The sequence below is a fragment of the Ammospiza caudacuta genome, chromosome 17, assembly GCF_027887145.1.
Source record: "Ammospiza caudacuta isolate bAmmCau1 chromosome 17, bAmmCau1.pri, whole genome shotgun sequence".
Classification (NCBI taxonomy): Eukaryota; Metazoa; Chordata; class Aves; order Passeriformes; family Passerellidae; genus Ammospiza; species Ammospiza caudacuta.
Window position 1 is genome coordinate 3,234,963 of NC_080609.1, and position 15,524 is coordinate 3,250,486.

Consider the following 15,524-nt stretch of genomic DNA (forward strand, 5'->3'; position numbering starts at 1 on the left):
AGGCTGTGGTGTGGCCCAGGGTGTGGCAGCATCTCCCACTGCCCCTGCAGGGCCAGGCTGCCCCTGCCTGCTGTGGTCCCACAGGTGCCCAGGGCGGTGTGGGTGTCCCAGGGGCTCCCTGTGTGTGGGAGGTGTCCTGGGGAGGCTGCCAGGCAGGGCAGAAGCAGCAGGGCTGCCCACACAGCAATGCCTGGCAAGAGCCAGAGGTGCCACCTCCCCTCGGGTCACAGCAGGGATGTCCCTTCCAGCAGCTCCCGTGTGGCACAGCCAGACACCCGTGCCAGCCTGGCCATCCTGGGTGGGCACTGCCCAGCACAGCTCCCTGCAGCCTCCTGCCCTGCAGCCAGGCCCTGTGGCCATCGTGGCCAGCAGCCCCTCTGCCCTGGCTGGTCACCCCCTCACTGGGCACAGCAGAGCACCGGGTGGTCGAGCTTCCACAGCTGCCACTTCTTCTTCATCTCAGACTTCACCTGCCATGGAGGGGAGGGACAAGGGGCTTATCCATGGCTGTGCCCTCCCTGCAGGCACGGGGTGGGGAAGCCAGGCAGGTGCTATGGCAGAGACAGGGACAGATACAAGGACAGGGCCAGGGATGTTACCTCCTTGTTGGCAAAGCAGTACAGCACAGCCACCAGGAAGCCCTGCAGGGAGAGCCAGCAGTGAGTCCCCTCCCTGCTTGTCCCTCTCCTGGGGCTGGGATGGGCTTAGGCTCCCCCCAGGCCACTCCTGGGTGTTTTTAGGGCCGGGGTCCCCATGGCAGCGCTGCCCAGAGAGCACAGGAGGCAGCAGCACGCCCTCAAGGACAGAGGCAGTGCTGCCCTTCCCATGGAAGCACCACAGAACAAGCCCAGAGAGGCAGCCCCTGATGTCTGCTCCATGGTGTGCCCAGAGCAAGGATTTGTTTCACTCCCCCCTCACCTGGAAGGAGTTGAGGAAGAGGGTGAAGAACACCTTGACGTAGCGCAGGATGCCCGTGGTTTGCTCGTCTGTGGCGAAGATGAAAACGACCTCGTGGATCCCAAAGAGGGGAATGAGGGTCAGGGTGGCTTTGGCCAGCCTGGGGGACAGCAAGGGGACAGCAAAACTCCAAGTTAATCCCAGGGTGGTCGTTGAAGGAGGTGGAGGAGAGGCCTGGGGAGGGGTCGTGTCGCAGACATCTTTTATGGAAAATCCTTTCCTTGGGATTTTTCCTCCTGAGAAGCTGAGAGGCCTCAGGAACAGAATGTAAACATTGATTATCTGCTGCTGTGGAATGCAACAGGTGCATCTGTGATTGGTCTCATGTTGGATGTTTCTAATTAATGGCCAATCACAGTCAGCTGGCTTGCACAGAGAGCCGAGCCAAAAGCCTTTCTTATCATTCTTTGCTATTCTATTCTTAGCCAGCCTTCTGATGAAATCCTTTCTTCTATTCTTTTAGTATAGCTTTAATGTAATATATACAATAAAATAATAAATCAGCCTTCTGAAACATGGAGTCAGATCCTCATCTCTTCCCTCATCCAAGAACCCCTGGGAACACTGTGACAGGGTAGGGGTGTGGCCCACCTCAGCTTGTAGTCGGCGTAGCCCTTCTGGTTGGCCCGGAGCTTGGCCAGGATCACCTTGAGGATCCGCATGAAGATGAGCAGGTTGATCTGGGAGGGGGAGACAGGGCAGGGGCACACAGAGCCCAGCACCCCCGCCCTGGCTGTGACACCCAGCAGGAGATGGCACCCCCTGTGCTGCCGGGGCTGCTGCTGCCCTTCCTCCCCTCCTGCCATCCCAAAATCCCTGCTACAAAGCAGCAGAGCCACCCCCAGCCCCTTTCCTTGGGGTTCAGCACCCCAGATTCCTTCATGAACCCCCAGAACCAGGGTCAGCAAACTGCTGAACCCCTTGAGCATTTGGCTGGTCCTTGCAGGCCAGCTCTGCCTCCTGGCCTCTGCTGGAAGCTTCCCAGAGCCAGGGGCTGAGCTGCTGCTGTCCAAACAGACCCAGGGCTGCAGCTGTTCCCTACCAGGGAGGCGAGCAGGATGGGGATGCGGATGATCCACCAGTAAGCCATGTTCTCATTCAGGGCCCAGCACCTGAGAGAGGGGAGGAGAGACAGCACCATCACCATGGGCTGGGGCAGCATCATCCAAGAGCTTTCCAACCCAGCCTCTGAGCATCCCAGCAAGACCCCCTTCCATCCATCCCTTCTTTCATCCATCCATCCATCCATCCATCCATCCATCCATCCATCCATCCATCCATCCCTGTCCATCCATCCATCCATCATCCCTCCATCATCCATCCATCCATCCATCCATCCATCCATCCATCCATCCATCCATCCATCCATCCATCCATCCCTGTCTATCCATCCATCCCTGTCCATCCATCCCCACTCACTCCGCGTTCTCCTTCAGGTACTTGGCAGCCATCCAGGGCACCACGAACACCACGGGGGTCCCTGCAAGTCACACAGCAAACCCTGTAAAACCAAGCACCCTCCTGAGCTGAGAAACCACCCCCGTGCTGGGGGGACCCCGGGGTGGCAGAGCCCCCACCCTGCACCCTCCTGGGACCGTGGTGCCCCTGGGTGACACCGGGCACTGTCCCCTCCCCACAGCACGCCCAGGAGGCCCCTACCCCAGCCCAGGTAGAGGTAGAGCCTGTAGTAATTCTTCTCGGAGAACACGGCCCCGATGAGCAGCTTGTAGAGGTAGACAGCTTCCACCAGGAACCAGTAGTGGTTGGCCAGGATGCAGTACTGCATCAGCACCTGTGCTGCACGGCACCCCAGCGCTGCCTGCCACGGGAGAGCCACCCCATGGTCACCACGGGCACCCCAGGAGCTCATCCACGGGGGGGTGGTGCTGCACAGGCACCCCAAGAACCCTGAGAGCCACCCCATGGAGCCACAGGTACCCCGAGAGCTCCCCCGTGCTGCACAGGCACCCCAGAGCTCACCCACCAGGGGCACGGGTGGCACCAAGGGCTCATCCCTCAGGTGCCACAAAGGCCCAGAGCACACCCAGTGGGTGCACAGGTACCCCAAGAGTTCACCCACTGGATCATGGGCAGCACAGGCACCCCAAGAGCGTGTCCACCATGTGGATGGGCACCCCAAGCCCTCATCCATCAGGTGCATGGGTGTGCACCCTGATTTTTTAAGATTTTCTAAGCCTTCTGATGGTTACATTCCTGTAACGAACTTTCTGTTTACATTCTCACACACTTTCTGTAAATAACTCATTGTTTTGCATTCTTTCATAGAAGAGAAATTTGATGGACTGTTAGTTTGTCGAGTGTCATTGGAGAGGTGGCACTGTCACCCTCCAATCCACTGGCACTTTTAGAAATCTATAAATGTTAGAGTCAGATAATAAACTTCCCTTTTCTTCACCTTGAGAGCAGCACTGTGTGCTCGTGTTGTTTCGTGTCCTATAGTGACACATGGGCAGCACTGGCAGCCCCAGAGCTCACCCAGGGAGTGCACAGGTACCCCAAGAGTTCACCTGCTGGGTCATGGGCAGCACAGGCAAAAGTGTGTCCAATGTGTGGATGGGCATCCCAGGACCATGAATAGCACCCCAAGAACTCATCCATCAGGTGTATGGATACCCCAAGAACTCATCCATCAGGTGTATGGGTACCCCAGGACCACCACAGGCACCCCAAGACCTCATCCATCAGGTGCATGGGCACCCCAGGACCATACACAGGTACCCCAAGACTTCATCCATCAGGTGCATGGGCACCCCAGGACCATACACAGGCACGCCAAGACCTCATCCATCAGGGATATGGGTACCCCAGGACCACCACAGGCACCCCAAGACCTCATCCATTATGGATATGGGCACCCCAGGACCATACACAGGCACCCCAAGACCTCATCCATCAGGTGCATGGGCAGCACTGGCACCCCCAGAGCTCACCCAGCGGGGCTCTGGGGCTGCATGAGCACCAATCCCCCCCAGCCCTGCCCAGGGCGAGGATCTCACGCTGTCCCCAGCCCAGCACTCACCTCGTGGCTCAGCAGAGCCTCCCAGTCCGCCACCTGCACCAGCTCCACGCCCCAGCGCCGCTCCAGCAGCGCGTCCTTCACCATCACCGAGGTGGCGCGCAGCCCGAAGGAGGCGAACAGGTTGGCGTGGATGTAATTCCTGGTGCAGCGCAGGTTCCTGCGGGAGCGGCGTCAGGCGGGGCCGCCATGCGGGCAGGGAGCAGGGGCAGGGCCGGCTCCTACCTGCAGGCGGTGAGGATGAGCAGGGCGGAGATGAGGGTGAGCAGCGACAGCGAGTAGCCCACGGTGTAGAGCACCTTGAAGCTCACCATGAGGCGGCGGGCGCCTTCCTGCAGGGGAGCAGAACCCCAGGTGAGTGCGTGTCCACCCCGGGCAGGCTGCCCCGGCCATCCCAGCCGTGTCCCACCTCCTCAGCGGTGACCTCCAGCTCATCCTCGCACTGGGAATAGTCCCTCCAGGGCTGGCTGCCGTTCACCGTCACCCACTGGCCGTCGGTGCCGCACCTGCGGCTCACCAGCCCGTGTTTCACTGCGGACACCAAGCACCGGCACAGTGCCCCAGGCTCCCCAAGCACCGGCACAGTGCCCCAGGCTCCCCAAGCACCGGCACAGTGCCCCAGGCTCCCCCAAGCACAGGCACCGTGCCCCAGGCTCCCCAAGTACCAGCACAGTGCCCCAGGCTCCCCAAGTACCGGCACAGTCCCCCAGGCTCCCCAAGCCCCTGTCCCGGGATGGGGGATCTGCCCCTGCTCAGTTCTCCAGGGCAGGCACGGGCAGAGCTGGCTCTGCTCGGAGCCCCGGTGTCCCCTCACCCCGGGTCTGCTCACGGGTCCCCTGCCCCTGTCAGGGGAAAGGAGAGGAGCCCAGAGAGTCTCTCCAGCCCCAGAAGGGCTCGGCCCTGGATTCCAGTTCGGGGATGGCAGGAGGGCATCCTCACCTTTCTCAAACCAGGGCAGGTAGAAGGGGCAGGAGACGTTGACGGCGGTGCCGGGGCTCCCGTCAGGCCAGCAGGCGTACATGTCAAATGTCCTGTTACAGAACAGCCCTTCCAAGGGCAGGACAGGGACAGGGACAGCCAATGCTCGGATTGGTGGCACAGACACACCGAGCCCTGCTATCCCAGCACCTCTGAGGGGGTTGATGCCACCCTGAAATGGGCCCGTGTGCCCCACAGCAGCCTCAGCCCCCCAGGACACCCAGCCCTGGGTATCCCATCCGACACGTGGAGATCCTTGTCAGTCCCGTGGGTGACCGGAGCAGGGGACACTGGAGAGGGACAAGCCCCAGCCCTGGCTCTGTGTACCTGCCGGGTAGGGCTCGCTCGCCATCCTCCTCAGGCACTCGTCACGGTACCGCAGCCACTCCTCGAAGGTCTTCTCCAGCACCTTGGCCCCGCCGTGCTGCAAGCCCAGAGCTGGGTCAGAGCCTGCAGAGCCCTGAGAGCCCCCGGGAAGCGCGGCCACAGCCGGGGCTGGGCAGGAGCCGGGATGGGGCCGGGATGGGGCTGGGCAGGAGCCGGGATGGGGCCGGGATGGAGCCGGGATGGGGCCGGGATGGGGCCGGGATGGAGCCGGGATGGGGTCGGGATGGGGTCGGGATGGGGCCGGGATGGGGCCGGGATGGGGTCGGGATGGAGCAGGGATGGAGCCGGGATGGGGCCGCCCCGGGGTCAGAGCCCGGCAGTGCCAACCCCGCTGCCCCGGCCCCGGCCCGGCGCTCACCGGCACGGAGGAGAAGAGGCACAGCCAGGCGAGCTGGACGAGGCTCCGCAGGGATCCGGCTCCAGGCGTGTCCCCCATGGCCGCTCCCAGCCTGACCAGCGCTCCCAGTGCCGGGGCGCGTCTCAAACCGGGCCGGGAACCCCGACCCTGGGGAGAGGTGGAGGAGCGGGGGCGGCTCGGCTCTGCCGCCACCCACACCCGGTGGGGGCACAGATTTGCTCCCCAAGCCAGCGGAGGAGAAGGTCCTGGCCATGTCCTGGGAGCCAAAACCTCGGGCAGCACCAAGCAGAGCAGCCGGGGTGTAAATGAATCTCACGTCTGGATGAGCCTGCTCAGCTTCCAGCCCCGAGGGGAGCAAACGGCACCGTGACAGCCCCGGTGCCACCCCAGTGCACCCCTGGGTGAGCCGGGAAGAGGCTGCAGGGACGGGGGGCAGCGAGACCTCTCTGGGGTCCCCTGGGCCCGCACCCCGGCCGGGCTGGGACCCCCATTCCCGCTGTGCCCCAGCACGTCCCGCCCGGTCCCGCCGGCCCAGACCCCTCGCAGCCCGGCCGGGGCTCGGGGCAGGAGCGGCTCCGCCACCCCCGGGGCTCCCCCGCTCCTCCGAGGCTCCATCGCTCCCAGCCCGATCTCAGCCCGGCCCCCCCAACAGCACGGACCTCCCGGTTCGTCCTCACGAGGGTCCTCAGCCGGTCCCCCTCGGTGCCTGCGGGGTCCCGGGGCTCCGCCGCTCCCTCCGCCCGCTTACCCGGCTCCGCGGGAGCGGCAGTCCCGGTGTCCCGCTGCTCCCGGTGTCCCGGGGTTCCCGGTGTTCCCGGCAACCTCGGTAGCGCCGGTGTTTCTGGCAGCCCCCGTGTTCCCGGTGTTCTCGGTGTCCTGCTGTTCCCGTTGCTCCCGGTATTCCCGCTGTTCCCGGTGTCACGGGCAGCCCCGGCTCCGCGAGGTGAACGCGGCGGTGACCGAGCGGCGTCTGCGGCGGAGCCGCCTCCTGCGAGCGCCGTGCCCCGACGGGAGGGGGCTCTGGGGGGGCCTCGGGGGGAGCTCGGGGGCGGCACCGCCTCCCGGGGCTCCGGGGACCCGCGGGAATCGGGGGGTCCCGGTGCCGCCGCCCCCACGGCCGCGGAGCTGCAGCACGGAGCCCCCCGGGAAACACACGGGGATGGGGGCACAGCCCTGTCCGGGGTCCCTGATGAGTCACGCGGGGATGGGGGAACAGGTCCAGGGCCAGCCCCACTGAGGGTCCCCAGCTGCATCACACGGGGACAGGGATGGGGGCCCAGCCCTCAAACCGCGGGGCACAGGGAGCAGATCAAGGATCCAGCCCCCTTCAGTCTCTGCAGAGCTCCTGACCCTCCATCACACAGCCCCGGGGCAAGTCCTTCCCCTGCCCGGCTCGGTGTCCCCGTGGCTGTCCCCTGTGCAGGCAGGGGGGGTGTGGGGGCCTCCCTGCCCTGGGACCAGGAGATCCTGGGGACAGGAGTGGATCCGGCAGAGGGCACAGCCTGTGACATCCATGCGCCCTGTCACCTATCCAGGGCAGCTCCAAGGGCAGGACAAGCCATGGGACAATCCTGGTGCCCTGGTCCTGCTGCCTGCCCAGCCCGTGCTGGCAGTGGGAGGGAGGGCTCTGTGATGGGGAAGGTGACTTTGCCACCAGTGGAGCAGGAGGTGCCCCTGAGGTGCCCAAATCACCAATGCAGCCCTTCCAGGCTCCCTGTCCCTCCCAGTACAGCTGTGCTCCCTCCTGCTGCAATGCTGGTGCCCACCCTGCCCTGCAGCAGGGGGGATCATCCCCCAGCCTGGCTGCATGCACCAGAAATCACATTTGTTTTGCAAAATAAGATGTTTGTCTGAAAGCTGCTGCAGTGGAGCAGCCACAGGAGCCAGGGGGATGAGGAGTCACAGCTGTGGCTGCAGCCATGCGAGAGGTGCCTGCTTTTCCAAGTGACAAACAACGCCCTGGGGAGCAGCCCAGGGAAAGGATTTGATGTTTGGGGGGAAAATGAGCCCTCAGGTGCCTCCCCCAGCACGAGCCAACACCAGGGTGTCTGCTCATCGACAGATGATGAACTTTGGCAAGGGATGGAGGGACAGGACACAGGGAAGGGCCCCCACTGCCTGAGGGCAGGGATGGATGGGATATTGGGAATTGGGAATTGTTCCCTGTGAGGGTGGGCAGGCCCTGGCACAGGGTGCCCAGAGCAGCTGTGGCTGCCCCTGGATCCCTGGCAGTGCCCAAGGCCAGGCTGGGCAGGGCTGGGAGTGACCTGGGACAGTGGGAGGTGTCCCTGCCATGGCAGGGGTGGCACTGGATGGGCTTTGAGGTCCCTTCCAGCCTGAACCATTCCAGGATTCCATGATGCCACAGCCCTGGGGCACTCATGGGAGATGATTCCAGCCAGGTCCCCCTTCCCAGACTGACACTGCACACCTGCACCCCACAGATGTCCCTGTGTGAACCCATCCAAAGGCAGCAGGAGCAGGGCTGGGCTCATCCCGCAAGGATGCTGGATTTGGGAGAGCTCAGAGCTGCAGCACTGGATGCCATTCCCTAGAGAGGAATCCCAAACTCTGGATGTTACTGCCTGCTGAGGTCCATCTGGATGGGATTGTCTGCCATGTCCCTGGAATGGGGACGTGAGGAACGAGCTGTTCCTCTCCCTATGGATGCATCCAGGTGGGTCTCCATAGCTGTTCCTCTCCGTACGGATGCACTCCAGGTGGGTCTCCACAGCTGTTCCTCTCCATATGGATGCACTCAGGTGGGTTTCCATAGCTGTTCCTCTCCATATGGATGCACTCAGGTGGGTTTCCATAGCTGTTCCTCTCCCTATGGATGCATCCAGGTGGGTCTCCACAGCTGTTCCTCTCCCTATGGATGCATCCAGGTGGGTCTCCACAGCTGTTCCTCTCCATATGGATGCACTCAGGTGGGTCTCCACAGCTGTTCCTCTCCATATGGATGCATCCAGGTGGGTCTCCATAGTGACTGCAGCACTCCAGGCTCTGCCAGGGCCAGATCCTGATCCATGGGGGGCTCAGAGCCTCGGGAAGAGGGGCTGGGGCAGCACCCCACTCCCAACAGCTGCTGTGCTGCCAAGGTGGGCTTGGCACACAGCTTTCACTGAGAACACACGACTGGTAAATTGATTGATTTATTAATTAAAGGTGATGTTCACCATCAAAGCTGGGACAATTGTGCCAGAAGAGTCTCGGGAATCGAAGCTGTTGGTGTTTCTTGGGCAGCTTGAGAGCTGCAGGGGTGCTCAGGGAGAGGAGAGCATCCTCCAGGGCCCTGCATGGGAAAATCATGGAATTGTTCAGGTTGGAAAAGCCCTCTGAGATCATCGAGTCCAACGAGGCAGCACTGCCAGGGCCACCATTAACCCATGTCCCTAAAACACCACATCTACAAGTTTTTGGAACACTTTCATGGCTGGTGACTCCAGCACTGCTCTCAGCTGCCTGTTCCAGTGCCTCATCACTCTTTCAATGAAGAAATTTTCCTAATACCCAACCCAAACCTCCTCTGGTGCAGCTGGAGGCCGTTACCTCTGGTCCTGTCCCTGTTCCCTGTGACAAAAGCCAGGGTCAGTGAGGGATAAACACCCAGCCAGAGAACCCCCAGGGCTAAATCCCTTCCCCTGATCACTGTTACCAGCAGCAACACCTCCTGAAGGCAGATTTCACTTTATCTATCCATTATTGATGGGGGAATCCATCCGTGTGCATTATTGCAGCATCTGCTAGTCAAGGGGCTTTGCTCCCATCCAGAAGCAATTCCCAGAACAAAGCACTCACCAACACATCCCAACTCCCAGTTATGCAGCAAACTTCCCAGGAAAGGCTGTGGCAGAGAAATCCTCAGCATGTGAGTGGCCAGGGAGCAGCATGGGCAGGGACAAGGCTCCCTGAGGCTGAGCCATCTCCAGGGCTGCCCCTGGGGCAGCTTTTGGAGCTTTGGTCAGCTTTGCAGAACAGGAGTATCTGTTTCCATCCCACTTCCATCCCATTTCCACCTTGTTTTCATCCCACTTCCAATCCCATTTCCAACCCCATTTCAATCCACTTCCACCCCATTTCCATCCTATTTCCATCCCACTACCACCCCACTTCCATCCCATTTCAACCCCATTTCCACTCCACTTCCATCTCATTTCCATCTTGTTTCCATCCCATTTCCTCCCACTTCCACCCCATTTCCATCCACTTGCAGCCACTTCCATCCTACTTCCAACCCATTTCCACCTTGTTTTCATCCCACTTCCAATCCCATTTCCAACCCCATTTCCATCTTGTTTCCATCCCACTTCAACCCCCTTTCCACCCCATTTCCATCCCCCATGGCGATGACAGGCAGGGACTCCACTCCATCACACACAAAGGTCACTCCAGCGGTGTTGCAGCGCTCACCACATTCCCAGCGGTGATAAAGGCGTGATAAATGTGTGACAAATGAGTGATAAATGAGTGATAAATGAGTGTTCCCAGCTCACAAAGGCTCCATTGGATTTGGCTCTCGCTCAGAGCCCTCGGCAGCTGCAGTAGCCCCCGGGATGCAAACCGGGATTCAAAACTGACCGGCTCTCCTCGGTTTCCACGTGGATTCTCGCCTCATTCACGCCGGAAGATTTAAACATGAGATCAAGACCTTCTGTGAAATTCATCGCTATTCACATCCTGCCCGGGGCCGGGCTCTTTGTGCCCTGCTCTGCCGCAGGGCCTTGGCAGGTAGGACAGCATCCACATTCCAAGGGTTCAGACCCCGGGAATTCAGGAACAGACAATGGAATGAATCTTTTATTTCCTCTCTCCCTGCTCGGAGCCTGGTGCAGCTTTTGCTGTTACCAACCCTGGGGCTGCAGCACAAGGAAAACCTGGAGCTGCTGGAGAGAGTCCAGGGGAGCCCATGGAGATACCCCAGGGGCTGGAGCTCCTCTGGAGCCAGGCTGGCAGAGCTGGGGGTGCTCACCTGGAGAGGAGAAGCTCCAGGGACACCTCAGAGCCCCTGCCAGGGCCTGAAGGGGCTCCAGGAGAGCTGGAGAGGGACTGGGGACAAGGGATGGAGGGACAGGACACAGGGAATGGCTCCCACTGCCAGAGGGCAGGGATGGATGGGATATTGGGAATTGGGAATTGTTCCCTGTGAGGGTGGGCAGGCCCTGGCACAGGGTGCCCAGAGCAGCTGTGGCTGCCCCTGGATCCCTGGCAGTGCCCAAGGCCAGGCTGGGCAGGGCTGGGAGCAGCCTGGGACAGTGGGAGGTGTCCCTGCTAAGACCCTCTAAGTGAAAACTCTGCTAATTGTCATTTAGCTTAATCATCATTAAGCTGGGCAGGGTCAGGGTCAGCCCCAGGTGCAATCACTAAGGGACATCAGAGCCTCCCAGCAGCTTTTCCCTGCTCCTCAGGGGGCTGGCAGTGCTGCTTTGTCCCCAGGATGGTCCCCAAGATTCCCAGGGGAAGCTGGAGGATCTCCTTTGGTGTTTGCAGAGCACATTTGCAGTCACCCTGAGGAATGAGTGGCTCTGTCCCCAGTGTGAGGGCTGAGCCCTCGCTCCTCCCAGCCCAGGGCAGAGAGGGTGAGCAGCCCCTGTGGGCCTGGGGTGCTGTTCCAGACTGCAAGGCAAGATGTTCTCTATTGCCATCTGTATGGCAGCTGTCTTTTGTCAAGTGGGCAGTTTGCCTTATCTCTCTCTCTGAGTGATCACATTCACACCTTCCTCAGGAGGGGACATTCCTGATAACAGCTATTGAATGTCCCTGCATGGCTGATAAGAACTACAGCATCCCATTGGGAGATGAGAGCCCAGAGGGAGGAGCCAAGCATTGCTACCCAGATATAATCCAGAGGTTTTGAGACACCAGCACGGCTTCTCCACGGGATTCCCCGGAGGAGCAGCAGCTGCCTCTTCTTCCACTGGATCTTCAGAGGAAGACTACATCCTTCTCTACAGATCCCCCTTGCTCCAACAGAACCACCCCTGACACTGCAGGAGGGCTGCAGCCACATTTCCAATGGGACACCCACAGGGTGTCAGGTTGGGTTCTGACTTTGTCAGTGCTGTTTCTAGTATTCTGCATTGTTGATTTTATCCTTTTATTTTCTTCCCTATTAAAGAACTGCTCTTTCCTGCTCCCATATTTTTTGCCTGAGAGCCCCTTAATTTAAAATTTATAGCAATTCAGAGGGGTGGGGAGGGTTTACATTCTCCATTTCAGGGGAACTCCTGCTTTCCCTAGCAGGCTCCTGTCTTTCCAAACCAAGACAGATGCCCCAGAAATGGGGGTGCCCCTCAGCTGCTCTCAGAATAGACATATTTTCCACACCTTTAATATCCTGTTCTGTAAAAACAAGGGATTAAGAAGTTGCTCTGAGTTCTGGTTCTTCCCCAGCCTTCCAGCTGTCCCAAGTGTTGGATGTTTGCCACCTTCAGGGACAGTGATGGATGAAAATGTATTTTCAGCCTGGGCTGGAGCTGCTCTGTTGTGCTCAGCAAAGCATTCAAGTCACTCAGACCTGCCAGGTGAGAGCTGTGCTCTGCATGTTCCTCTTGCCAAAAGGTCTGGAAGGGCTCCAGAAAAACTCCCCCCAGGTTTGCCAGAGCCTTATGATACAAAATCTGGCTTAGAGCTGGGAAGGGGAGCCCTGAGAATGGAGGTTCTGTGCTGTCACAAGGAGGGATGCTCCAGGGGGGACAGATGGAAACCCAGGTACCACAGGAGATGTCAGGATGTGTCTCCTTCAGCATTTTCTGAGTGATTTGGGAGTCACCAAGAGCCCCCAGGCACAGTGCTGGTGGGAAAGCTCCCTCCCCTCACTTGGGGCAAAATGAAGTAAAAAAGCAACTTGCCCCATTGTCACAGACATATTTTATGAAAAACCCTTTTGCTGGGATTTTTCTCCTGAGAAGCTGAGAGGCCTCAGAAATGAAATGTAAACAATGATTATCTGCTGCTGTGGAATGCAACAGGTGCATCTGTGATTGGCCCATGTTTGTTGTTTCTAATTAATGGCCAATCACAGCCCAGCTGGCTCAGATTCTCTGGTCAGTCACAAGATTTTATTATAATTCCATTATTTTTCTCTGCTAGTCTTCTGATGAAATCCTTTCTTCTATTCTTTTAGTATAGTTTTAGTATATAATTTTAGTTATAATATTTTTAATATCTATCATAAATTATATATAATAATATAATTTTAGTTCTAATTTTCTTTTAATATAGTGTACATCATAAAATAATAAATCGGCCTTCTGAAACATGGAATCAGATTCTCATCTCTTCCCTTGTTGGGGCTGCCTGCAAATTCCACACCCAATTCTTAGCAGTCCCTTGTGTGTGTTCCTACAGGAGCAGGGGGGTCTGAGGCTGGGCAGCACCCTGGGGTTGGGGAGGGACACTTTCCACTGTCCCAGGCTGCTCCCAGCCCTGCCCAGCCTGGCCTTGGGCACTGCCAGGGATCCAGGGGCAGCCACAGCTGCTCTGGGCACCCTGTGCCAGGGCCTGCCCACCTTGGGCTCTTTTTGGCATAAAATTTCTGCACATTTACAGAATCGTCACAAAAATGTTGTGGGTTGGGTTGTATCTAAATGTGTCAATAGACACCACGAGGTGGGCTGAAAAACCTGATGGATTTTCGTGCCTGCCAGGGCTGGCTGTGTCTGATTTTCAGGGCCCATTAATCAGTATCAATTCAAAGCCGGGTTGTTTCTGGTAATTGCTCCTTCCACACCCACTCCTGTTCCTGCTGCTGCAGGGAAGCTCTGGGAGCAGCAGGATGGACCACACACCTCCTGCCTCAGCAGCTTCTGTCCTCCCCACAGAACTGAGATGGGTTTAGCCTCATTTTGGGCTCCTTCTGCTGGGTATAACCAGCTCCAGGATGTGGTGTCACTGTGATATTTTATGAAAAATCCAGGATTTGCCAGGATTTCTTCTCCTGGGAAGCTGGAGAAGAAAACTTCTCCATGTTTTGCTCTTCTGGAATGCGATTCGCAGAATTGTTTACCCAGCATGTGAATTGTTTTTAATTAATGACCAATCATGGCCAGCTGTGTCGGACTCTCTGAGTCTGTCACAGCTTTTTATTATCATTCTTGTTTTAGCCTTTTGATGTATCCTTTCTCTTTTCTTTAGTATAGTTTTAGTAATATAATATATAATGTAAATAAAAATCAGCCTTCTAAGAACTTGGAGTCAGATTCTCATCTCTCACCTCATCCTGGGGACAACAACACCTCAACAATTGCTGACCACAACATGGCACAACTTGCTCAGAGGGTGCTGCAGACCATGAGGGATGGGCTGTAATCAAACACATTTACTGATGAGCTGCAGCAGACGTCACCCCAACTCCTGCTCTGCAGCCTCCCCATCCTGGAGGCTAGCCCCAAGGGGTTTTGGGTGAGCTTTTGAGGATTATTCACTTCTCTCTCAGTGAATGAAACCTCAGGCTGGGTTTGCTAGCACTGTGATGTATTCTCTGGAGGTCAAGTCACGAGAGATTTCTGGCTGAACATGTCAGCCTTGCTCATAAAGATGCCAGACATCCTCATCAGGGGTGTTTTTCTGCTGTGACCACACATTTTCCAACGGTTTAACAACTGATGAAGGCACCCAGCCTGCAGAGAAAATCCATCTCCTGCCCAGGGAGCCTGAGATCCTCATTTCCTAACTGAGGGAGGGTCATAATTCCTCCAATCCCATAAGAACTGCAGTGTCACAGACACATTTTATGAAAAATCCTTTTCTTAAGATTTTTCCTCCTGAGAAGCTGGGAGGCCTCAGAAACAAAATGTCAACAATGATAATCTGCTGCTGTGGAATGCAACAGGTGCATCTGTGATTGGTCTCATGTGGTTGTTTCTAATTAATGGCCAATCACAGTCAGCTGACTCAAACTCTCTGTCTGAGACACAAGCCTTTGTTATCATTCTTTCTTTTTCTATTCTTAGCTAGCCTTCTGATGAAATCCTTTCTTCTATTCTTTTAGTATAGTTTTAATATAATATATGTAATAAAATAATGAATCAAGCCTTCTGAAACATGGAGTCAGATCCTCATCTCTCCCCTCATCCTCAGGGGACTGTGTTCTCCCCCTGTGAACACGGTCACACCACAGGGCTGGCATTGAGGCTGCAGGGTCTCCCTCCACCAGGTGACAAAGCTGAGGCACAGGGAGCTGCAGGAGTGGGGCTGGGTTCATCCTGAAGGAATGGCTTCCCCAGGGCTCAATTCCACAGCTGAGAGCAGCTTTGCACTAGGAAAAGGAGGTTCTAGGGATGGGGGTTATTTCCAGGTCAGGAGTGGCCCTGTGTCACTTCCCTCTCCTGTCACTGTGCCTGGCTGCTCTGGCTGGGGTTCCACAGGAGATGAAGGTGGGTTCAGGGATCCCTTTGGCTCTGCTGGGAGCTGGGGTTCCACAGGAGATGAAGGTGGGTTCAGGGATCCCTTTGGCTCTGCTGGGAGCTGGGGTTCCACAGGAGATGATCCAAAGGTGGGTTCAGGGATGCCTTTGGCTCTGCTGGGAGCTGGGGTTCACAGGAGATGATCCAAAGGTGGGTTCAGGGATGCCTTTGGCTCTGCTGGGAGCTGAGGTTCACAGGAGATGATCCAAAGGTGGGTTCAGGGATGCCTTTGGCTCTGCTGGGAGCTGGGGTTCACAGGAGGGCTCAGCAGTGCCATCCCCTGCCTGGGGTCAGTGCCCAGGCCATGGTTTCACCATCTGCAGCCCAGTGATCTCCCACTCTCTCTCTCACTCACCATCCCCTGCCCAAACCCCCTCCATTACTTCCACTTCCAACCCTT

At 57.8% G+C, this 15,524-nt stretch overlaps 1 protein-coding gene across 1 annotated transcript; it reads right to left on the minus strand.

The window, feature by feature from the left end:
- Positions 1–228: 228 nt before the first annotated feature.
- Positions 229–5,795, minus strand: LOC131565373 (glucagon receptor-like). The gene is made up of 13 exons (XM_058816230.1): positions 5,718–5,795; positions 5,300–5,396; positions 4,934–5,041; positions 4,404–4,525; positions 4,220–4,326; positions 3,998–4,154; positions 2,617–2,776; positions 2,377–2,437; positions 2,000–2,069; positions 1,549–1,637; positions 919–1,057; positions 600–641; positions 229–470 (listed from the first exon to the last, which is right to left on the minus strand). The coding sequence occupies exons 1-13, from the start codon at positions 5,793–5,795 to the stop codon at positions 399–401; spliced, it is 1,302 nt and encodes a 433-aa protein (XP_058672213.1). The 3' UTR covers positions 229–398.
- Between the last annotated feature and the right edge of the window lie 9,729 nt (positions 5,796–15,524).

What these genes read in the sequence shown, in the direction of transcription:
- LOC131565373 (XM_058816230.1), bottom strand. Translation starts at nt 5,795, where the DNA reads ATGGGGGACACGCCTGGAGCCGGATCCCTGCGGAGCCTCGTCCAGCTC. An exon ending in CTCATCCTCACCGCCTGCAG is followed by an intron (nt 4,155 to 4,219) that starts GTAGGAGCCGGC and finishes CCGCTCCCGCAG; the next exon opens with GAACCTGCGCTGCACCAGGA. An exon ending in TCTTCCTCAACTCCTTCCAG is followed by an intron (nt 642 to 918) that starts GTGAGGGGGGAG and finishes CTCTCCCTGCAG; the next exon opens with GGCTTCCTGGTGGCTGTGCT.